General features: G+C 44.9%; 1 protein-coding gene across 1 annotated transcript in view; it reads right to left on the bottom strand.

The window, feature by feature from the left end:
* The window catches only part of LOC115787954 (semaphorin-6D-like), a 70,037-nt gene that overhangs the window by 23,805 nt on the left and 20,338 nt on the right, over positions 1-25,894 (bottom strand). The window contains exons 15-17 of the mRNA XM_030740760.1: positions 24,950-25,027; positions 7,467-7,525; positions 5,852-5,905 (exon numbers count right to left, since the gene is read on the bottom strand). Coding sequence (XP_030596620.1) covers positions 5,852-5,905; positions 7,467-7,525; positions 24,950-25,027 — 191 coding nt within the window. The remainder of the gene's footprint in view (positions 1-5,851; positions 5,906-7,466; positions 7,526-24,949; positions 25,028-25,894) is intronic.

Here is a 25,894-nt window from a genome sequence, read left to right on the forward strand (position 1 = left end):
GCTCATGGTGTTAGTTCTGCAGGTACCTGGATATGTACCAAAGTATTGGACCACAGACTGGATTTGTTTTAAAAAAAGTGATGCAGTCTCCATCTTTTATATCCAGTTTGTGTGCTGGACTCACTGAATGTTGGCCTGATGCAAAGTCAGAGGATCACAGAAGTTATTAAGGCATATCACTGAGAAAACCTTGAAATAAATGTCACGCTGACTGTTGCAGTTGAGCGATAAGATTCTTAACGCTTCAGTTAAACAGCATCTGAGCTGTTAAGTGTCCTTTAAATGTCAGCGGCTCACTTTCATGTCATTAAAAACAGAAGAAGCCGTTGTGTTGGACGGGACGTGAGTCACACCATCTCCTCCCTCGAGGGAGCAGAAATCCCCTCAAACTGCTTCAGAGCAGCGGCTGAGAGTCCGACGCCAGCAGACCGACGCTGAAAAGCAGCCAATTTATCTGAGTTTACGGCCGATCGCGGCGCTCCTTTTATCGATGAGGAGGACGCTGTGACTTTGCCCTTCATGCTCAGGCAGAGCCCTCCTCAGGTCAAACAGCTGTAGAGGATTTAAAATGTATTTCTGTCAGCGGGACAAGCTCACATTAAAAACCAGCAAACTGAAAAGTTCACAGAGATCTTTGATGTGAGGCTGTGATGGATCGTTCTGGTGGTTTTTGAACGAGTTGAAGGATTACATCCTCATCCACAAATTCTGACAGTTTTCAGCCTCTCAGGCTCATTCACGTCATGGGACAGAGCAAAGCTGCCTTTTAAATAACAGACTATTGGACATGCAGCTGCTGGCAGATGTTACTGAGGTGCTGGATGGTACTGCTGGGAATATACGAGGTTTGCATGTCTACAAATAGACCAAAGTCAAAATGATGGACTTCAGAAACAAAGTAAAGACTTTTTTAGGTAATAAATATAGATTTAAAAGCTTGAGAGGGTCACAGAAGAAAAAGAAATCAATGCATGTAAACCAAACACAGTTTGACTTCCAGTCCGTACCCTCAGACAGTGTACAATCAGCACCGTGTCAGCTACTGCAGTGAAATCAAACACTGAAGTTCCTCTGCTGGCCAGCAGAGGCAGCAGCGAGTCAGCCCCCATAGACTCCCATGTTAGAACTTTCCACTAGAAATAAACATGTTTTCAGCCTGATACACAAACTGCTTTGGTCTCTGTGGATAATTGCCCCTTCATAACAGCTGTACATGGGGGATGTTTCTGTAACTCATCTGTTTGCATTATTGGGGGGATGGCCTCTTTGACTGACAGGTGGCTGTAGCTGCTAGCTGTCTGTAGGCTTCACCTCAGCTAACTGGAGTGCCTGAACTGGACCTCTGGGGCGTGTTTGTGCTGTTGGAGCCTTTTGGAGTATTTTTAATGCAATTGTCTGATCAATAATATGGCTGCTGTGGCTACATTGTATGAACAGACCAGTTTTTAGCAGGTATCTGAGTCTGTGTGATGCTCCCTTATAGTCTGATAACTTAGCAGTCTGAACTCTTATTAAAATGTGATCCCTTCTGACTCCAAAAACCATGACAGGTCGTCCAGAACCATTAACCTCAACCCAGTCCACCAGCGATGGACTTCGCTCGAGTTTGTGCCTTTCAATGGGAGACAATGCTCAGGATGTGTCTGCAGACTTCTGGCCTTATAACCTGCAGTCTTGCATTAAACACATCACACCCAGCTGTTCCCTCTCAACTTCCTGAGAAGTCAACTTTAAGGACATAAAACCCATTTTAATTGTTCATTTTTGAGGCCGACACTCACGAGCTGCACAGCAGAGCAAACTTCATTTCCTGGATCACCGGCACTACAATAAGTAATGCAAAGGTCACAGACACAAACAGCAGTCGTGTCACCCAAGAACCATCATCATTTGCTTTTGCAGAACTCATTCTACACAATGTCAATGCTCATCTAATAAAAAACTACCCTGTAAGAGCACACTGCTGCATAATGGCCAATTTATGTCCATTCAGAGCCAAAACTAAGCCCACGGGGGCCTCCTTCGCAGTGCATTAAATAACCAATTTGCAGAGAAAACGTCATTACGGGAACAGTTCCCCGCAAAACGATGTCATTACAGTAACGACAGCCACTCGAGCGTGGCACAGTGGATGAATGCGGGCGCACACCAGCTAAAACATCAGTCATTCATTGTGTTCTGAGTCCTTCATGCCCGGCTGCCCGACACTGTGAAGTTAATGGTTCAGACGCCATTATGAAGGAAGTGCCTGCTGTCAGTCCTACAGTATAACAGCACAGCAGCATTCAGTCCAGCTTAATGCACATTCGAGCTGGACTTTCACAATGAAAGCGTGAAGAATGGGCGCAGCATCGAGCACGGTCAACGTTACCAATTGTGTTTTTTATTGTGTTGTGGTGCCATTATCTCCCTGGGTGATCCCCACAGGCGTCAATAAAATCTAAAACTTAAATGACACAGTTAATCATGACACAATTAGCACGAGTCAAGAGATGAATCCCTACAAGTATGTAAATTAATCCACCAGCATCGTTTGAGTGTCCCCGCTGCTTTGCATCTGCTACGCCTGCAATCATTTCAGTCAGTCGGGGCTAATCGACGCACAGCGAGGTGCAGCGCTGCCTGCAAAGTAATATTTATTATGGGGAAAATCCAGGCAGGAAGTCATTGTTTTATAACCTGGTGTGTAAATGGCTGCAGGCGCTCGCTTTATGCTCACATCCTGCTGCTGTTTCAGTGATTAAGGAGGCAAATGAGAGGCTGGGGTGAAGCTGCAGTGTCACTACAAAAAAAAAAAACCCAGAAAAAAAACACCTGAGCTCTGTTTGCAGGGTTAATGCTCATATTTCTGTCTGCTAGTGGCACCGGCATGTGCAAATTCTAGAGCAAAGCGAACATTATAGACACACAAATCAATTTAAGACACATTAAAGGTGAAACCAGCGGTATTTTACTGGCTTTCATTCATTCACACGTTTCCAGATGCTGCTAATCAGTGCCATGCCAACACGCTCTCGGTTTCCTCAGGGGCTGATTTCAAACTATTACGGCTTCAGAAGAGACTATTTCAACATGGATGAGGCACTGACAGCTGACTTTTTAAACAAGTACAAGAATCTGTGGTGAACGTCTCCAGTTTTATGGCCGTCAAACTGGTGAATTTTAAAGGCCACAAATTTCAGGGTTCTTGTCAGCGGTCGATCGCCCGGTGCTGTGCAGGGCTGATACCGGGTTGATACCGGGCTGATACCGGGCTGACAATTTCACCGGTTTACTATCAGAACCATTCGCTATTACCACATTTAGCAAGTGCACATGGCTGTTAACACTAGAAAGCAGATAAGGGTGGATTTCAGATGTGATACGACAGAGAGCACAACAGTGCTGTATGTGCGTGTGCTCTGCTTCATACGCACATGCAGAAAGAACTAAGCCAGAAATATATGGAGGTCTGCTCTGAACATTTAGGCTGAGGACTCAGTGAAAAGGTAAGGACCCAAAGATTTGGCCCTCATAACTACAGGGACGTATCCTGGTCAAAATAACTCCAAGATTCCTCACAGTGTTCCTGGAGGCCAAGGTAATGCCATCCAGGTGAGACACCATGTTTCTAAGGTTTGTAGGGCCGAGTACAAGAACTTCAGTTTCATCTGAATTTAGAGTTGAATTGCGAGTGCTGTCGCACCTCCTCCCTGCCCCCACAAAACTCAGCCCAAACAGTTGATCAGGGTTACCCACATCCATCAAGGTAACGCTCGTTTAATACACTTTCATTTGCATGGTTCCCAGGTTAAAAGGGAGCTTGAAAGTCAGTATTTGGCATAACCCCCTTTATTCTTCAGCACAGCCTGAACTCTCTGAGGGAGCTTTCTGTCATTTCTTTAAGCAGTCGTCATGAAAGACATTCAAAGCTCTTCTTCAAGAGAGATAAAGATCTTATTTGCCATTTTTACTCTCACACAAGGTTGGGGTACACAGGAAAGAGAGAGAGAGAGAGCTCACAAGTATTGGAAATAGCAAGTGTAAGATATAAAAAAATATAAATATAAAATACAAAAGGTTACTTAAGTATAAAAAGGATGAAAGTTTCTTACCCAGTGTCCTAATAAATATACATGACAAAGTACCAGGTTAATGGAGACTGTGATCAGCAGTCATTGCACACTAACCAATGGGTGACGACGTAACAGCTACTTTAGTTTTAGAGCAGCAGCACGACTCCAGGCATGGGAGCATGAAAGGAGGAGCTGCAAAGCAGCTTGCAGATGCACATCAACTACAGAAAGCCAACAGTATGTGGACGGATATCAGCTGATGTGCTGGGACAGCGGCTAAGCTCGTTTTCATGCCCTGTGTGAACTAATTGCAGGTTTTTCACCCGACCAGAAACTTGAAAAACAAGAAGGATCTGCATTTAGGGTTAGAAGTCCGCATAAATGCAGATTCACCTGTCAGGTATATTTACTGCTGATTGGCTCTCAGAGCTCCACTTGCCTTCTTTTTTTCTTTTCTTTTTGTTTTTTTTTTTAATCAGATGCTTTTTATTCTAGTCCACTAACAGAGCCTCGTTTCAATGCCAGGTGAATGCAATTAAGTTAAGTGGGTAGAATACAAAACGAGCTGCTCTCCAAACTCCGTCACTCTGAGTCTGATATTTGCTGCTTTTTAAAAAAGCTCTTGTGAACTTCAGTGTGTCTGAGCTGCATCCTCAGATGAGATCAGGACTGTATCTGTAAACTGGCAGCATGTTCCCAGCAGGAATGACTCACACACAAAAATCCCGACAGTGTCAAAGTGAGGCGGTGACTGACTTTGACGAGGATGATAAAAGGCACCATTCAGACCTGGATTATGTGTGTAATTCAAAATGTTTTTAGTATATGGTGAGGAACCGATCCTTTATCTCCCCCGTTCTCTCTCGATTCACTGTCGCCTTCACAGTGCGGCGACCCCGCTCCATTCACCTTCTTCCTATTCATCACTGCTATTGTGGCTGCTGACGCGATGCAGCCTCTCGAGAACACTTGAAGCGCTCCCGAAAGACGAAGTCACCTCGTGTCAAGTAGAGCACCTATCAGAATGGTGTGTGTCTGTCCCCTCTCTGGCTTTAATCACAGTAATGCAGCTTATGGAGCCTTAATGGGATTCACTGCGTGGGTCTGCTGTCGCCCTGTGAATGACAATATGTCGGCTGTTTCCCAGCAAGACTCCTGACAGCCAGGTAGCAGGCGAGCTGCAGCCATGAATACAGAGCAGGCAGCTCAGCGACGCGCCGCTTTGATCTGCCGGACTGTAATCTTGCAGAGGGTAATGATGTCAAACCAAGCGACGAGCTACTGTACATCAACGTGAGTCGATCGAGCGGTAATAACCGAATTTCTTCCGGCTCAGTCTGAGCTCGTTAGCGGAGGGGTCGAGTGGGGATGATGAAGTTTCCTGGCCTCTCACAGCAGAGTCTCCAAAAACTTCTCCTGATTGTATTTAACCACAGAAGTGTACTCACAGGGGATATTCACCAGGCTGCAGGTTCTTTGACAAACCCGTCAGTGTTGTGATTGGACCGTAACTTACTTCAGCTGCAGATGATAACAGGCCCTTAAATAAGCTCATATTCTACCACAAAGCCTTGTTTTGAGCCGCTGCTTTTTAACGTTAATGCTGTCAATGCAGACAAACCTCACGTATGTCCACGACTTCATAAAGACCTCTGACGATGCAACCTGCTGCCGGATCAGAGGTCACGAAGGTCACGTTTCCATCATCACCGAGATGTGTTAAACGTCAGTGCGTACGCAGAACCCTCTGCTGCTCGACACGAACAAAAGAAGTAAGAAGAAGAAACGTTTCTTACCGTAGGCGGAGTCAGCTGCAGACTCCTGGTTCCGTGTCGTTGCCAACACGTCAGCTGCACAGACAACAATAAAATCCACATTAAAAATAGATTTACCTCATTTATTCTCATTTATTCTCCACTTTACTTCCTGTATCACTGAGTATGTTTGCATGCACGAGTGTCACAGTTCCTGTTGCTTTCAGAAACACTGACCTGTTCCTCGCAGTACGGTCACACACAGACAGGCTGCCATAGTAACATCCACCTTTAGCATTTTCCTAATCCATTCAACAGAACAATGACATTCATAGTCCATCCTCCATCCTTATCATCTGGATAAGAATGGAGTACCTCCTTCAGGCTGTGGATCAGTTGCTGTCCCACCTGGATGAGTTCTCACTGCAGCAGGAGACTGACAGACATGAACTGTTCATTTATTACTTCTAGGCTGGACTATTGTAATTCATTAATATCAGGCTTTCCTAAAAGCTCCCTGAAAAGCCTTCAGCTGATCCAAAATGCTGCAGCTAGAGTACTGACAGGGACTAGAAAGAGAGAGCAGATTTCTCCCATATTGGCTTCTCTTCATTGGCTCCCTGTTAAATCTAGAATAGAATTTAAAATTCTTCTCCTCACCTACAAGGTCTTGAATAATCAGGCCCCATCTTATCTCAAAGACCTCATAGTACCATATCACCCCAATAGAGCACTTCGCTCTCAGACTGCTGGCTTACTTGTGGTTCCTAGGATACTTAAGAGTAGAATGGGAGGCAGAGCCTTCAGCTTTCAGGCGCCTCTTCTGTGGAACCAGCTCCCAGCTTGGATTCAGGAGACAGACACCCTCTCTATTTTTAAGATTAGGCTTAAAACTTTCCTTTATGATCAAGCTTATAGTTAGGGCTGGATCAGGTGACCCTGAACCCTCCCTTAGTTATGCTGCTATAGACCTAGGCTGCTGGGGGGTTCCCATAATGCACTGAGTGTTTCTTCTTCATTCACCTTGTTTACTCGGTTTGTATCCCACTTTGCATTTAATCATTATTATTATTATTAATCTCTGTCTCTCTTGAAACATTCTATATTTGGACACTGGACAGATTATGACTTGGCCTACTTAGACTTCTGCCCTGAGACTCTGACCCAGAACGAACGAACAAACAAACGAGCGAGCGTTCATTGGTTCGTTTGTCAAAATCCATCCATCCATCCTGGACGGATGGATTTTGATGTCCGAAGAATGAGCACAGGCTGGGATCTGTATGAGCAGCAGCAGGTAATGGTATGATATTCAGATTAGAAAAAGTGCAGAAAAACAGAAAAATGTATTCCAGTGGGGATTTGACTCATCACCAGTTTGACAGCACGTACAGGAATCACACAACACTGTTGTGTTTGAGAACATGACAGCTGTCTGCACAGACAGCACGCAGTAATTATTTGTATTTATCATCCACAGAACCTGATTTTTCTGTGTTCTGGCAAGCCTTATATCACCAGTATGACCTGAATTGGGATAAGCCTGCAGGTAAGCAGGACACTCCGGTCCACGGAAACACACTCAGTGCTGTAGTTTTACACTGTTTACAGCCGTTATCATCCAGACCGCGGCTGTAAAATGCCAGCTTTATCTTACCGCGGCAGCTGTCCGGATGAAACGAGTGGTCGCCCTCGATATCCTGTTCAAACCCCGCCCTGCAGAGACAGAGAAAGAAGAGGGAGGAGAGAGAAGAATTTAAACAAACAGAAGAATAAAACATCGACTGATGAACAAAACCAGACGCGGCACTTCATCTCCTGCCGGCTGCTGTTGGTTACTGTTGCCTGGGAGTTTAATCAGAGACGAGCAGATGACGGGTTAGGACAACATTTAATCAGATTTTGTCACACGGTTCATCTGCAGCTCATCATTTAGTGTGAAGGCCAGACGAAACTCACACTGAGGACAAACACATTATTTTTTAGGTCGCCCAATTAAAGGGAAGAAGGTCGTCCAACCAGAAGACAGACGGTGACAAGAAGTGACCATGAAACACACACACACACACACACACACACACATTCAGCAGTGGTAAAGTGAGGTGGTGTGAATCTCACTGCAGCTCCAGTAAATGAAGTCATTTACTTTCCTCTCAGCGTCTCTGGCTCGGGGTTTTGTGTCCCTGCTGTTTACTGTCTCTAACTCTGTCACCGACGTCTCCGTCTGACCTTCAAATCAATTTTTAAAGAGGCAACAAATCAGAACCTCACAGCCACACGGGACCAAACGACTGCAGCGTAACGACCGCATTCGAGACGAGGAGCAGGAGAGCGATTCCGTCCTTGCCGCTCTCCCACCCAACACAACGGTTAAAAAGATAAAACACTCCAAACTGTGGCTTCATTTACATCGACGGCAGAGACAAGCAAGACTTCCTTCCAATCCAATCCAAACAACACCGCATCCATTTTTCCCTGCTGTCCATATTATGGACACATCTACTAATTCCATCAGTTTGAATGCTCCCATATGGCTTTCATTAGTTTCTTTGTTATTTCTGGATGCTGTTAGGCTGCCATCACTGAAAGTAATGTTCCCTCAGCCAAATGAACCCCTCATCCTGACCTTGGGCAATCAGAATGTGAACTTTTTGGTTCTATTAAATTGTTTTTCCAAGTTGCTGGAGCTGGAGTTTAAAAAAAAAAAAAAAAAAAAAACAGAAGTGCACAAAGAGATGACCCTGAAGGGGAGATCAGGCAAATTTAAATGAGGTATAGTTTGAGTTTTACAGTGAGGGTCATGAGACTTCATGATTGGCACCATGTCGAGTGTTTTTAGCAATCTATTTTATTCCTCAGGTAAAGGAAAAGGTGTCTAGAACTACATAAATGAAAAAGTTTCAGCTTAGTGGTAGTTTTCCTCGGTATTTTTGTCTTTTAATAAAGTGCTGACAGACGGACCAGCATCTTCATTCTCCAGGACAAAACACCCACAAGCAAACTGAAATCTGTCAACAGTTATTACTGAGCAGTTCTAGCAGAATTCTTATTTTCTCAGTGTCAGCCAGAGTTGCTCGTGAAACATTTTCCCTCCAAAGAGAAAAACAAAAGGAGAAACAACATTTGGCGAGGCTCCAATGAACCAGCTCAGAGTCGTAAAGCGTCAACGGGAAGACGGAGCTGGCACGAAGTTTCCGGAGGTGGCTGAATATTTTCCCAGAAAGACTTCAGAGAATGAAAAGGTGCTCGTTTTTCCACACCGCTGTGATCTGTGACAGAAGCATTCATCAGACTGATCACGCTGAGCCCACATCCGTATTTATCTGGCACAACGTGTTTCCAGCTCTTTTTATCACGTTCTGCCTGTACTGGCAAAAACATTTTCCACCTGACTGATCGAATGAAAACACATTTATACACAGAAAAATATGGCTTCTTGTTTTAGAAAGCTGAAAATGGCTCCCTGTTATTCTCCACCTGCTCACCTTTTAGTGACTGCTGTCTTTGCTGCGTCTTACTCCCGTCCTCATTCTCCAAGCATCTTTCCCTTATGTCTGATTTATGGATTACCAACCGTTTTCCATTAACTTACCTGCTCTTCCTTAATTTATTTTCCCTCCCTCACTTTCTGAAAATGCTTCCCCTTCCACCTGTCTGCACTAATATACCTCAGCCATAACTCACTTCTCTCACACTAGATTTCTCTTTACACCTCAGCAGATGCAGCGCTGTGATGCTGCGATCAAAGCGTTACGACTGCGCAGGCTGAGGCCAACACACCCGTTCATATACACACACACACTAAATGTAGTGTTAAAAGAACCAAATGCATGATGTGGAAAATATTTCTGATGTTTTGTGATGAATGCATCTACAAAAGTTATCCCAAAATAAATGAAAAGTATCTGCAGGAAATGTTTTATGTGTTTTTATCACTTTTGAAAATGGCCTATTTTGCATTTTGATTAATACTCAATTTTTAGAGCAATACATGACAGAAAAAATGCAAAAAGGTCACATTTATAAGTGAATTTTATTTAAAACACAAATAATTCGTGTTGGAGGTTATTGGAGGATTTGAATTAGTTTATTATTACAGGCTCTAAGTTTTTACAGGGATTTATTTTTGCAGCCGGCCCGCTTCCATACCAGAAGCATTTTTAGGGGGTTTTCAGCATATTTCTGCAGAGAGCACCTGAACCTCCGTTTCATATCTTTAGTCTGCCGTACACACAGAGCTTCCACCATGGAGGTCATTTTCAGGATGCTTCTTACAGTATCACATCTGTTATATCCATATAAAAATGCATTTTAATAAAGTCTGAATCTTCTGCTGTCCAGGTTGGTGACCACTCGCGGCCGTGTGTCAGATTGTTTCCTTTGACTTTAAAAAGACCTGCAGCATCAAACAGCATGCTGAATAAAATGAGTGATGTGCACATTCATGCACAGCCGCAGTAACTCAGGCGCGTTTTCACACCTACAGCTCGTTTACTTGGATCCAGATCAGTTGGTGAGTTTTTTAACGTGTAGCTTTTCCCAGCGGTTCGGTTTCTTTTCACCGAGAAAATTCAGAACTCCGAGCGACACACCTGTCACTGCAGGTGTGTCAGAGGCGGGACAAACAAAAGTAAATACAGGAAGGCAGCGCCGTGTTCTGGACTGGTGGACAGCTTGGAGAATTTACTCAGCAGCTGTATGCTCCAGTTCGCAGATCCCAGAATCCCAGAATGCAAAGCTGCGGGAAGGCGTTTAGCTCCAACTTGCAGTGCTCTGGAGTTCATTTGGAACCAGAGACCACCTCCTCCAAAGGGTCCCAGTGCAGTTGTTTTGGTTCACATCCAAGCACAATTACCAAATTCACAGCTGCACAATCTGACTGCACCACGGGGGGAAACAAATCAGGGACTACGGTGGAAACAGCAGCTCAGTCAGGGCCTGGCAGGAACAGAGCTCTGTGTTCTTCTACATCTGACCCATCAGACTCAGATTTCAGGGGTTCAAACCTGAACTGTCTATATATAATAAATCATAGCAACCTCTCCTCTGAAAGGGGCTGCTATAAACACATCACTCGATCCACTCCAGTGACCCACCAATCTGCAGGGCTCTCAGTACCCCCTGATCATCTGCAGAACTTTGCACTCCAACATTTTTGATTTGGCTCTCTTGTACTAAGTAGGAAGGACAGCGTGATTTACTGTCCATCCCTCCATCCATCCCTCCATCCGTTCTCTTCCACTTATCCTGTTCAGGGTCGCAGGGGGGCTGGAGCCCATCTCAGCTGTCATGGGGTGAGAGGCAGGGTACACCCTGTATAGGTCGCTTCACCGACTGTGCGGGCCTGAAACTCCCCAATGGTTTTAGACACGCAGACCCGAGGCTCTAAAATACCAACCAAACAGTTTCAGAGTGGCAGGCAAGCATCCAGTAAAATTAGGACAGTTGTGCTAACACGGTGGCACATTCCCACCATCTCAATCATTTAGTGTAAGATGGTCAAAAGACTCAAACACATTTCATACTATCCTCAGCTTTTTGTCGCGTGCACACAGGTCCCCGGTGATCAAACGTAGAGGGTGCTGGTCTTTCAAACATCTTTTCAAAGTCTTCTATTGCATGTGAAGTGTGAGGTGAACATTCCCAGTTGGGAACGTTCATCTGTCCACATAATTTCATGCGTATACAATGTGGATTTTCCCTTTACACTTTAGCAAACATCGTCTACCTCCGCTTCAGTTTTTCTCATATTCAGACTGTGTTTATATGCCAGTATAAATAAAAATCACTTATTCCAAAAAAAAGTTGGATGAATTATGCAAGGAGCTGCAGAACATTTAGAGCACATTCCTTAAATTGAATTTATTATGAAATCATTTTGCTTTCACTCTCCTCGTCACTCTATATTTACCTCTCTCCGCATCACATATTTTGCTAACTCTGCCACCCCCTCAGTCACTCAATATTTATCTCCCTTATCACTCACTCTCTCTCTCCATCCCATCTTTCCTGCGTCTCTCGAGCTGCATTTCCACCAGCGTGGGCTGAGCTGTAAGTGAGGAGAAAACGAGAGCGAACAGGAGGAGGTCGCTGCGACGGTGAGCCGCTATAAATCCCAACCGCTCTCAGGCACCTGAACGCCTCGCTCATGCAGAGGGGAGCGACTCGGAGGAGGGGATGGAAATAGACTCAATCAGTCAGCTAGAAAATGCAGCCAAGTTATGAGCTGCTGTCAATGCTGAATTGTATTTTCATGTTCTCTGCAGTGGAGGCGTTAACAGGTCTGAAAGGCTGTGAAATGTAAATGTGTATAAATGGCTGCAGGAGCTTTCAGTTAAATGAGGAACATTCACAGCTTCTGTGTTATACCGTGAAGCATTCATACTGAGGACATAAATACTGTTGGCTTTAATAAACATTTTGCTTCAGTGCAATTTCACGCTCGACTGCGCCGCCGTCGCCTTTTCATTTATACAGAGTCCTTCACGTGACCTCTCCCAGCTCGGGATGTTAATCACTCGAACACTGTGGATGTGATCACGCCGACCCTCGCAGTTGGCGTGTATTCCTCCACCGCCATCGCTGAAGTCCTTCATACTGCATGAGGTCCTCTGGACGTCACCCCACAGAGGTGCGTGTGGACCACACAGGTGGGCCTCCGACCTGCTCCCGGAGTCCGACACCGTCTCAGCTCCTGTCCTGCAAACCGGTTCCACCCTCCATCACAGCTGCACAGGGGGGAAGTTTCACAAGCAGCCTTTGTGTTACGAAGTTTGCATTTTAAAGGTCACTTTGACAGATGCTTCTGCAGCTGCGAGCTGTCTGCTCGGCTTCACCTCAGCCCACTGGAGTCCCTGAACTGGACCTCTGGACGTGTTCGTGCTGTTGGAGCATTTTGAATGCAATTAAAGTTATGTTATGGCCTAACAGCCCGTGCAAGAATAATAAAGCTCTGGTATTTTATCTCAGTGTTACTGAGCACTGATCTATTGCTGTCTGCTAACCAAGCTAGAATTACCTGAAACTTAGGGCTCCGCCCCCTCACTTCTGCTCCCAAAACTAAACAAGACAGCGACAGGTAAGATGCTGAAAATAAAGCTTCAGATTTCTTTTCTTTTCAGCAGGGAGCTCAAAGCTGCCTCTAAAGTGACTCTGCAGAAACATAACTTTACATTATTTTCATAACCGTCCTCACTAACAGCAGATTTAATTTGTATAAATGACTTTGAGCACTGATGAAGTTCACAGAGGAGTGAAGCGCCTCATTTCACGTTGTTTTCAGCAAACTCGGCTCTGGAGGCGCCAGACGGCCGTTACAGCAGCGAGATTCCTGCGCCAGTAACAGGTGTAAACTCAACCTCAGAGGGCCAATAAGACGGCAGCAGATGCTTAACTCCCACACAGGTGAGATTAGGTGGTGAAGTTATTAAAGTGACGGTGGTGAGAGGTTTGGGCTGCGTGAAGATGATGGAGGAATAATAGCTGTTATAATGAGGCCGGGAGAGGAACAGCCTGTTAATTTGAATGGGTGCACTTGTGTGGGTCTGAAATTGTGAGTCACATGTGGCTGAACAGAGAGAGGAAATTTTCTACTCTAGAAACTAATGAAAACAACGGTGTTCAAACGCACCAAAGCCGTCATAGATGCGAACCTGCTGCCGGTAATTTGAGTCACTCTTTGTGCTCGAGCATTTTTCACTGTTACTGTGCAGCACTTGGGAACCAGATGCATTTTCAGTATTTCTGTAAACAAACATATGAACAGCCTGCAATTCTGTTTGGAGCGCAAACTGCAAAAACGGTAAAACGGTGGCAGTGGGAGAAGGAGAAATCCGCAGAGACCTCAGCGAAACCGGACTCCATATATCAGAGAGGTCCGGGAATCCCGTACTGGCATTTTTGAATGGCAGTAATTCGGATGCTGTGTGTGTGCTTTTTTCTTTTCCCTTCCTTAAACGTTTGTATTTACATCTGTTTATAGCTTATAGATATGTTTTAATGCTGTATCAAGGTTGCTTTGGCTGCTGGGGAAAAAGCACCAAATGACTGTAACCCTAACCAACAGGGTTCATGTGAATGACACTGCTGCCTGTCAGAAGAAAACTAACCTAACAGACTCACGGTGAAGCTACTGAAGTGTGATCAGTGAATGATGCTCAGGTTTGCTTGGTGGCACTTATTAAATTTCTAATTTCACACAGGCTGGAGTCTTTGGCTTTTGTTAATGACCAATCAAACTGCAGACCTGAACACGGGGCCCTAAACTGTGTCCTCAGACACCCACGAATGATCCACCACACTGCAGCCCAAACCACCAGTTCATCTACAAAATAAACTATTTGGACATCCTCAGAAAATATGAATATTTGCAAGTTTTCTACACTCGTATGTTTACCTAAAAGGTGCTTTAGTGTACCTTCAGGGCTACAGCAACTTACTTGTACCCTTATGGTTTGTACCAGTCTTGAACCTCTGGGAAAAAAAATATAGGTCTTAATGTAAAGCATAAAAAATAAAGATTAAAAAAAAAAAAAGGCACTGGGGAAAAAGCAAAGCTCAGGAACATTTGAAGCCAAAACCTTCTCAGTGTGAGGCCATCGATGCCACCTTCATAAGAGATGCAGACTGAAACTGGCTGAGTTATTGAAAGAGTAAAACCTTAAAATCTAAATGAAAAACAAATATTTGACATAACGTCTTTTTCTGGATTTGTCTGAACACCGACTGTCTCTGGAAATAACATCTACAGCATTTGCTGTTTGGCTGCTGTAGTTTTCTGACATTTTACAAACTAAATAATCAGCTCTTTATTAAAGTAAGTTTATCTCAGGAGAGGGCAACAGGAGGCTTTAAACAAACTGATGAATCACAGAGACCACACCTTTGTGTCGGTTATGCAGACGATGATCGGCGAGTGCGCGATCCATCGATTCTCTGTGGCCCGTCACTGATGATCGTAGCTGTAGACATCAGGAGGTCCCTGCTGGCCCACAGGGTCTCAACTGCTCATTACCTTCTTTAAGAGGAACATTTAAATATTTGAGCTCAGGTCGGATTTTAAACCACATGGAGTCAAATCGCTCTCTACCTGCCTCCACCTCCTCCTGCTCTCATTTTTTAATATTCTGCAGCTGCTTCTCCATTTTCTCTCTTCAGCCGAGTTATGTAAGCTGCTAAACTTCCTCTTCCTCTCCATCTCTTAGCATTTTTCCTTCACCCGCCATCTCTTCATCCCTTTCCCAGAGGGAACATTTTACTTTTCAGCAGAAGATTGAGAAGCTGAAAACTCACTTCAGCTCCAGCACAAAGCCCTGCATATAACACCTCTGTCAGCAGGAACTGCAGTTAGGCTTTGATTGGGTGAACTGAGGTCAGGCTGTTTCTGCACGTGCTCGAATTTCAGACCAGCGAAACCCTCAAACATCTGCTTCGGTTTTACATGAGTTTAAAAAAAGGACCAGATCAAACTGTTTGTTTTTAATGACCAACACAATTCAAACCTGCACCAGTTCTGTTTCTGAATAAATTAGTACAAAATTAGCAGAGAAAATGACTGCAAAGACAAAATAATTAGACAGAAACACTCGACAAAGACCTCTAAATGACCACAGTGAGCCTCAAAGAGACTCAGCACAGAGAGCTAACAGTTGGAAAGCTTGCAGTCCCACTGAGGTCAGAGCCCCTAAATATCTGAAGCCAACGTGACAAAACTACTGCGCTGCTGCTGTCTCTGCAACATAACCGAGCCTGGAAGTCAAAGAAGCTTCTTACAGAGGGGAAAGTCAACGTATGTCTAATGTGGCAAAAGGGTTCCTCAATCCTACCTAAGGACTGTAGCAACCAGGAGCCTCAGTGTGAGCAGGATGGGACTCAAACGCTTTTTTTTCTGCTTGGACGAACATGTGATTTCGATCCGCCTGCTTCACAAGGAAAACTCGCAGACTTTTCTTGATCAGCATGTGATGAGCTCAGAGCAAAAAAGTGATGTTTCTATGAATACAAAGGAATACGAGCAGTTCAGCTGAGGTTCTGAAGACCTTCTCGTGGGACCTTCACTGTGTCCGTGCTGCAGAAACAGCTGGACTGGACTGAGTCTGAGGCTTCGACTTTAACAGAAGCAGATCAGATGCAGGAGCAGCGACTGTTAGGATTCACACGCTCTGATGTGATCTTCACTGACAGTAATGGAAGATAATCACCAAACTTGGTCCAACTTTCCTCCACTGCTGCAGAGCACACAGGACAAGCACAGAGTCCTCCTCCTCAGCCATAAAACATTAGGATGTTGAAGTCAGGCAACAGTGTCATCTTCTGGGGGGCCGTGTGGCAGCTTTCAGCTGGGAAGAAGTCATTTTCTCTCTTGCTGAAAATCTCCTCAGGCAGGCTTTTCACGTCATCGTTTTGCTGCCTCTTCTCTCTCATCTCTGCTCGATTGCTCTGATAATGTTAGAAATCCTGCATCTCTGTCTTTGGAACAGGTCTCTCTTTCTTCCTCACACGATCGCTCCGTGATCTCTGCCATCATCTGCTTCAGCAGCTCCGACTCTGCTCCGAGGAGGATTCCAGTGTCCATCTTCTCGGAACTGCGTTTCACGTCTGTTCATCAAAGTCAGATAGGTGTAAGTTTTTCCATGTAAATAATGTTTTAATGGTACTGCTTATCGGTCCGGTACTCTTACTGATACTTTTTGGAAGAAAAACGAATCAAATTAAGAACAGAATTAAAGTACCAGATAATACCTGATTTTCTTGGTTTGTTGATACTGCAGTAAGTCCCGGGGCCTGTTTAACACCAGTAATTTGATTTTTCACTTACTATAAAACTCATATCAGTAAACTACATCCCTCCAAAAATAACCCTGCAGATACATACAGATGTTATTTTCCATCCACCCTCCTCTCTGGATCCGGGTTCCAGGGGGGGCAGCAGTCTAAGCAGAGATGCCCAGACCTCTGGCCACCTCCTCCAGCTCATCAGGGGGACACCGAAGCCAGCCGAGGGACATGATTTCTCCAGGGTCTCGTCCTGGTAAGACATGTCCAAAACACCTCACCAAGGCTCTGGTTGATGTGGACGAGTAGTGGCTGTACCCCACCCACAGGTGAATCAGCACTTTATCATAGTGGAGGTTTTTTGCATGCCCATGTTGTGCCAGGAGCTCAGGTCAGAGTGCTACAGTAGGGTCTCCAAAGGTGAACTTGGGAAACTAATCAAGCATACAGCATTTACAGCATTTTAAATTTGTTGTATTTGTTTTCTTGACTAATTCCATCACTGCCAGTGCAGTGAAACCAAAATCTCTACATCTGTCATATTCCCCAATAATTTTCTGATAATTCTGAAAACTTTAAGGCTCTCTGCGTCCACGCGCAGAGAGATGACTCTGATTTGTAACCTCTCACAGCAGTTGTGCACTGTTGGAATCTCGACCATCGAGCCACCTCAGAAATATCGGGAAGACCTTTTGGCCACTGCGGTTTGTACTTATTACAAGACTGTGGCTTCACCACAGAATCAATGCTGCGGTCGCATTCATCCACTGATAAATCTCAGAACATGAACTCCCCCCGGTCTCGCTGACGTTAAAATAAGAGACAAGTACAAATGCTCAGACAAAAGCCATAAAAGGCAGTAAATCTGCTCACATTTAAAGGCGGCGAATGCACCAAAGTGCTGAGTCAAAGCCACTTTATCAAAGCTAAAAACGCCAGAGAACGAATTGAACTCTAAATCTCTTCAACACTTATTGAGACAGAGAACTAGGATCCAACCTGCTTGCCTTTATCTGTCGGACTCTGTACGTCTCTCTGACACGGATATCTCCCTCTTTGTTTGGAATTCTCCGTCTCTCATCTTCTTCCTTTCCAGCTCTTGCATCACAGCTTCGCCTCCCTCTCCGTTTCCTTCCTCGCCTCCTTTTCATCTCCACCAGCTCAACCTGTCCATTTTAATCTCTCCCCTCTGCACCGCTGTTTGTATTAAAAACGCCAGTTGTGTGTCTTGTGTGCTGCTGCTGGTAGATATTATTGTTTCCTGTTCATGTGTGGAGGTGTGCGACTTGGATGTCATCTGTCCAAACTTTTCCTGCAGCGCTGCAGCTGAAGTGAAATGACCTCAAAAGTAAACGAAGTGGACGGGAACAAAACTGTCCGCGTGCTCCTCCATCAACGCCGTCATCTGAGGACGACTCCATCAGACTTCCTGAGAACTTTATCTCCTGCGGCGGTCTTTCAAAAGCATCTCTCAGAAAAGTTTGCCACTAACCGCTCATCACTGTTATGCAGTGAACCAGGAAATGCTCAGCCTTATACAGTTTTCCTCAGCTTTAGGTTTAATAAACCAATAAAGGAACTCTTAATCCTTCAGAGGCCAGCGGCACAGCTGCTGAATCTGATCACGGATCACAGAAAATGGTGACACCCAGCCCATTTTTTCCTGCAGCGTCTGCAACAACCAACCACCAACACGACCTCCGGTGTGACAGCTGGGGATGGTGTAGCCTGGAGAGAGTACGGTTACACAATAGCGAAAAACGTACCACCGCAGTGGCACTCGAGGAAGCAAGGAGTCGCTTTTTAAAAGAAACCTGCAGCTCAACAGCAGAAATCAATCTGTACAGGAAGTCCAAACTGCGTCCAAACAGCGACGTCCGGGGCTCAACGTGAAGCCGAAGCCCGATATTGGCCCGATATAAGACCAATAAGAAAATTTGGTGATATGGCCAATTTTTTCACACAGAAAACTACATTTCACAGTTGTGTCTGTTACACCTTTGCACAAATACATGCAGAAGGGACCTCAGCCTTCAGCGTGTCATTACACGCCACACTATCAGCTGAATGCTAAAAATAAACCTGGAGCTGAAAGGAGTCTGCTGGAGGAAACGTGGAGGCCAGTGCACAAATTACCTGCCAGTGTTTTGGTCCCAAGGTGAGGAGCTTCCTGACTCTCTTATGAAGTATGGTTTGGAGCTCCTGAAAGTTGCCTTAAGAAGAGCAGCTAGAAGAGGTCCCTGAAGGCTGCAGACGCACGTGCTTAAACAAATGTTCTTCTTGTTAAGGCAAAGAAATGTGTGATAGGCTCAAGCTCACTATTAGAGAGCAGACAGAGGCTCAAATTAGTGTATGAAAGGGAAAAATTAGCATTGAAAGGGGGAAAAAGAACATGTTTCCCACTAATCCCTAATATTTTCTGACTCCATTAAACAAAAAGTGCAAAATGAACCGTGTTAGGAAAGACTGGAGACTTTTGGGGACAAACGTCCTTCCTGTAACTGAGTCACTGTAGCTGTGCCGCTGTGATGTGTTCACATGTTTCCTGCCATGAGTTCGTCAGTCTGCTGCTCCTGAAAGACTTTTACGGGAACTGGTGTGCTGAGGGTCATAAAGGTGATGTGAGATCATCATGGACTGGCATCATTAATTACGGTAAATCTTCCCCTATGAGGCCTCTCATTCACACAGTTTGCAGATATTTTCAGTGTTTCTGCAGGAAATATTTGAAATAATCCACATCTGCAAATCTGATGGCTGTTCAGATTTAGGCTGAAAAACAGCCCGACTACAACTGCTTCACTGTAATCTGTTATTGAACAGCATTCATCTTTACTTTGGGGGTAAAATGATACACCATTCACTAAACGTGCGTTTAGCTCCAGAAGCTTTGTTTGCTTTTATTGAATCAAAGATCGCTGCTTGTTTCCGCAGTAACAGACGAGGATGTTTACATAAAAGAAACTTTAAAAACGATAAGCCAGAACACGCGGAGGACGTCACTAACATCTGAGCAGCCCTCGTACAGTTTCACCTCACAGCAGCCTGGCCCTCTCACTCTGAGGCCCGATGCTATTTCCTGCGCAGAGAAACAGCCATTAGCAGGACTCCCTGATGTGGCTGCTCACCCGCCTGAGCTCACAGCTGATGGTATTTACAGACGAGGAGGCTGCAGACGCTCGTTGGCCCTCCGAGGACTGAAACAACCCTCCCCTGAGAGGTGCGTATGAAAATAATATCGCTTCGATTTGCAGGACGGGCGGACGAACCGACGCTTTGTCCGCAGATCGATTGTCATGAAGTGGTGTGGAGTGGGCGCGAGTTACCTGACGCTTTGGGGTTATTGATTGGGAGATGGCGCAGGGAACACATTTGATTTCACGAGTCACGGACTGCTGCGTTTGTGTGTTGGTATGTGTGCTTGCACGCCTCGGCGTATTGATGGATCCGAGCACAGAAACACGGGACTTCATCTTCAGGCTCTGCTCTCGTGTCCTGAATTTCAAACTAAAAGCTGTCAGGAGTTTAAAGAAGCACTTAAAGGAGGTCTCTGCAGGCTTCATTCTGTTTACTTTAGCCATAAACACCTACACTTACATACTAAATTAGGGAAGTAACAATGCTGGTGGTACTCTGGGAATTATTCACTCTGGGCCTGAAACGCACACATGGAGGAACAGAAAGTGCAGCGCAGATCATGTCAACACAAATGTGACAAAAAATGCAGCTTTTCTGCAAATTGGAAACACATCAGTGATGGACAACAGCACAAAAATGTTGACAGAGGGCACTGACCTCCATCCTGTAACATGCTGACCCCTTAGCTTAGAACTCTGCAGATATATATATATATATATATATATATATATATATATATATATATATATATATACACAAAAAACCTATATATACCTATAAAAATAACGGCACTTCACATAAAATCAATCCAACGTGTACATATTCCCACCTGCCTCCCTCAGAATCAGATGATGTTTCTTGTATCATAACTTTAGAGTATTAATGAAGCCATCCAAAGGTTTACCTTCATACTCAGTTACAGCAGGCTGGGTTGAACTTTGACACTTTTTAATTTGCCTTTCATCAGCATTTTTGTGTCCTCATAACCTCATAAGGTGGGGAGATGTCCACTGTACACCCACTCCAAGTGTCCCTAAAGGCACACACAGTGTTTTCTGTAACTGACTTCAGTATGATGGGACGTACACTCTTATAGGATCTCCAACACTGCTGGCTGCAGTGCAGCCCAAACCATGACAGAGCCTCCACCCTTTTTCACAGATGGCTGCAGACACTCACTGTAGGACCTCTCCTGACCTCCTCCCTACATACTGACGATGATTTGAACCAAAACCTTCAAATATGGATCCATCGCTCCATCAGACCTGCTGCTACTGATTTACAGCCTAGTTCTTGTGTGATGTGGCAGACCTCAGCCTGTCCTCTCTGTTTCCCTTCCTTGAGAACGGCTTCCTGACAGCCGCCCTTCTGATGAGGCTTCAGTGAACAGTAGATGGATCAGCTGAAGCTCCAGATGCATCTCTCAGGTCCTCTTAAGAACGTGACTTTCAGATCTTGTTCAGCTGCTGTAGTTTTTTAAAGTCTCACACTTCTCCTTCTGTCCTCCACGTCTCCAGTTTCCTCACACTTTTTAGGGACACTGCACACCATGCTGAGATAGGCCAAGTTAATAGCTCTTTGGGAATCACCTCGCTGGTGCAAAAATTTTATTTTATGCTGTCAGACTGTTATCATTGGCATTTTTTACATTGGAACAGATGATGTGTTTTTGTGGCAGGCTGCTGGTAACAAAGAGCCTAAAGATAGTTTAAAGCTGGTTCTTTGCTCAGTTGTCTGTTATGTGCAGACACGACACTGGTTCATCCCCCGGGTTTGGAGTCTTTTTATGCTGGAGTTCAGAGGCTTAACAAACAAAAAGACTTCTGTGAAAATGTCAGGTACAAGGACTGGACAGAGTGAGAGAAAAAGCAGCCAATGTCCAAAGAAGAACTTTGAAAGACCTTCAAGAAGCTGGAGAACTCAGGAGCACTTTAAAAATGACAAGAATGAGAACGTCTGGCTGCTTGGAAGCAAAACGTAAAGAAATGAGGGGTGGCTCAGGACTTTTGCACAGTACTGTGTCACATCAAACAAACAACTTCGGGTCCAGAAGTTTTTCTAAAGGTGAAAGGTGTGGCTCAGAGAGGGCCTCACGTGTTGGTCCTCTGATGGTTGCGTGATGAGCCTGTGGGCTGTTCAGCACTTCAGTCAGCCGTGGAGCTTTATTTGCATCTTTTATCTGATGCTGTTGAAACAAAGGAAACAGCAGCCTCATCACTTCTCTTCAAGAACAAAGCCTGGAAATTCAGAGAGCGAGCGGCTTTCAGTCCACAGCAGCAGCTCTTTCAGCTCCTCTTTCCTAACTCGAGTGTGTCTCTGCGCTCCAAGACTTCCATCAAACGTGAACCAATCAATGTCAAACACAAATATTCCAGCAGGCATACATAATCCCTCTATTGATCTGCACTCTCACCAAATGTGCTCTCCTCCTCAGCTGGCAGCTCTTTGTATTCGCCCGTCTCCTCCTGATGGCTCTATTCGTATCGATCGATGGGAAGCCTGGCGGGGGGGCGGGGGGGTCGTGTGTCTTTTCCGAGAGCTTTGTTTTTTGGACGAGTCGTGTGGTCGGTTGAAGTCAAAGCTGGTTAACGGGGAGACTGCATTTTATTTATGCTGTTGCAGAAACAGAAGCCGCTCTCGCCTTCAGCTTCACATCATCGATTTCTTCTGCTTCTCCCTCAACATTTTCCACAAATGATTCAAACCGCCATTTTTAGAAGGTTGCCGAGGTCACGCGGTGCCACGGTGACTAAAATGGGTGCAGCACTGTTGGTGCTCCATTTCCGATGCATCAGATTTGGTAGATACAGCTGAGAGTTTTTAGAAAGGGTGCAATAACATCAGGCTAAGGCTCTCAGATAAGAGGTGAAACATCTTCACAGACCTAAAAAAAGAAGTGTGTGTTTTATGGCTCTGTGATTCACTCTGTGATTTACAGTAAAATGCTTTTCAGGTCTCTCTTTGGGCAGGTATAAATGTCAAGAAACAGCCCACAGCCTGAAAGGTTCACCTCTCACCCTTCACCAGATAAACATTCAGGGCTAAACAGGGTTTGTTTGTGGGCTAAACATGCACAGTTCTTCTTTCATAAGAGTTTCCATTGAGGTACGTCAAACAGGCAATAATAAGAAAAGGGGTAGCTAACATAACCACACCTCTGACCCGAGGTGGGGTTGCTGGTGGGCTGGCAGATGATAAGAGTGAAGCTGAAACTCAATGAATAAAACACAGAGCTGAAGATGACCCTGAAGCTGTCGGTAAAGCTGACTCTTGTCCTTGAGCTGCTGTTATTCTGTCCCGAGTCTTGGCGCGGGGACGTCGGCCAACGCTCGGCACCGCCTGCTGCAGTCTCAAACACCCGTCTGTGCTTCAGCGTCTCCTGAGAGCGCCCCGTCCCCAGACGATCATCAGCGTGGTTACGGCTCAGCAGTCGTCCTTCTGCTGCACAGCTCCTGTGTCTGCCACGCTCCAGTTTAAGAGGCAGATTTAAAGTCTTTGGTCAAAATGTTGTTCAAACTCACCAAATGTTGTTTTTCATTTTACTGAAGATTGCACTCTGTAGATTTAATAACACCTCTCAGTCAAACCATCCCCCAAATAGTGAAAAAAGCCCAGAAACAAACAAATTGATTTATAGACTAAACTATTAATCCAAAAAATAACCAATTAATGAAAACACACAGAAGACATTCAGCCAATCACGAAGCATGAAGCTGAGTGCACACAGAAGCCACAGTCACAGAGAGAGCAGCCCAAAAATCATCCTTCTGCAGACCAGAGCCCACTTAGACTGTCTGTGGTGGGCAGGAGGATCTCACTCACTTTTTATTCAAATGTTTCATCGTCCAACACACTTTTTTCTCATTTTCTAATGATTCTGATAATAATCCTCAGATGAATCATATCACCCCTGTTTGAAGTCTTTGTCACTGTTCAAACTCTTTAAAAGTAAAACCCAAAAGTGAATAAAATGGCCATAAATTGTATACAAGATGGACAAAAACACTGTATCATATTCTGCTGCTGGTATTTTGGTGTTTAGGAGCCAGAAGCAACCATTTTCCAACAGGAGGCTGGAGTTATCAGCTAACTCTCATCCACAGGCCATATGGGAGCATCACTCACACAGATACCTGCTAATCAGGACCAGCCATCAAACTCCCAGGATCTCACTCAACAAACTGGAGCTCCGCCTTCTTGGACGGCCTTTTAGTCCAATGAAGCCACAGCAGCCATATTATTGGTCAGATAATTGCATTAAAAAGGCTCCAACAGCGCAAACACGGTCCAGAGGTCCAGTTCAGGGACTCCAGTTAGCTGAGGGGAAGCCTAGCAGACAGCTAGCAGCTACAGCCGCCTGTGTCGCCATCCACCTGTCAGTTAAAAAAGCCACACCTCTAATAATGTAAACTTTATTTAAACAACATCTGCCCCCCTACAGCTGTAATGAAGGGGCAAATTATCCACAGAGACCAAAACAGTTTGTGTATCAGGCTGTAAACATGTTAATTTCTGCTGGAAAGTTTTAAGATGGGAGTCTATGGGGACTGACTCACTGCTGGCACCCCTGCTGGACATTAGGAACTGCACTTCAACGCTGGCTTGACTTTTTTAAGTGTCACTTGTCCAAAGATGAACTGATTTCCTGTTTCACCTTTGGAAGGAGGTGAAACAGGAAGTCTGCAGCAGGAGCATCTCCTTGATGCCAGAAACCAGAAGCTCTGCTGAAACCACACAAGTAAGAATGTGAAGGCATCTTTGGAGAAGGAGTTTCAGAAAAGTGTACCTAACAAGCAGCTGCTGAGGGCACAGGAAGCAGATATTGTGGGAAAACAGCTGAAAGCTCAAATGAGAGCCGGCTGCCTGAAGGCACCGGACGTTTATGGCCCTCAGAGAACAAACGGCTCGACTCTGTGTCCGCTTCCACAAACTCTTACGAGGAGAGATTTATATGAACAAAGTGCATGCGGCACATTCCTGCTGACATCCATTTTAACATTTGTTCCCATTATGTTTCCCCACCCATCCTTTTCTTTGGCTGAGTGCGAAAGGCTCCGTGGATTTACATCCGTGATGTACGAGCCGTCAGCGAGCACGGTGGATATACGGGCCGAGCCGTCAGAGCTTTATTAGCTGTCGGATTGATGGCGGCTGAGAAGAAGGAGATGGAGGAAAGAAAAGGAAAAGGGGGAGTGGCGCAGAGAAACAGAAAGAGGAAATGACACGTACTTGAAACCCGGCGCCACGTTGGCGCAGCTCCCGGTCCGAAGCCAGATGCAGTATGGGTCACGAGAGGCCAGGCAGGCTCTGCAGAGAGAGGGGCAAAGGAAGAGGGGCATTTAATGTTTGGTGTGAAGTACTCTTCCTCACAATCAGCTGTTCAAGTAACTCACTCATCGTCCCCACACTGACGTCGATCGCCCTGTAGATGTTAGAAATGAGAAACTGTGATGCAGCGTGATGACCAAAGTGAAAAGTGGAATGAAGAGACTTTCTGCTGTCGTTGTTTCCAGAATAATCAAAGGCTCGTCCAGCCCTCAACCATCTACTCACTGAGAGCTGGACGCCTCTGGACTTTGGGCCTAAATGTTGCTCCTGATAAGAAATATGGATTTGAGCGCGTCTAATCTGGACATCACAGCATTTACATTGAGACATGCATCTAATGAACTCGGAGGATGTGAGCCTGAAGCTGGTACACATCTTAATCCAACTCTTAATTCTGCCTTATTTCCTGTCCAGGTAGCCAGCAGGCTTGATTTGGAAAGAGAGCTGCAGCTTAAGAGATTATTCAAAAACCTTTTTTTATTATTCAGCAGACTGAATAAACTTTCATGCACACCGGTTAAATGAGTTTTTAAGGATTCTGAAAATACCTTCAGAGAAGCAGAAGCAACTTTTAAATGTCCTCCAGGGTATTTCAAACATCTCTGATTAATTATCCTTTAAACAAACCCTCTGTAAGCAGAAGGTATGCTCACACACAGACTGCTTCAGACGCGCATTCACAGAGAATTAAATGGAAAATATTTAGTCTCATTTAATGTCTCCATTTCTTTTAGATAAATAAGAGATTGTCCTGCACCGTCATCAGTACGGATGGAAACAGGTGATATGAACAAATCTAATAAAGTTTCAAAAGAAAGAAAGAAAGAAAGAAAGAAAGAAAGAAAG

The sequence above is a fragment of the Archocentrus centrarchus genome, chromosome 11 (assembly GCF_007364275.1).
Source record: "Archocentrus centrarchus isolate MPI-CPG fArcCen1 chromosome 11, fArcCen1, whole genome shotgun sequence".
NCBI lineage: Eukaryota > Metazoa > Chordata > Actinopteri > Cichliformes > Cichlidae > Archocentrus > Archocentrus centrarchus.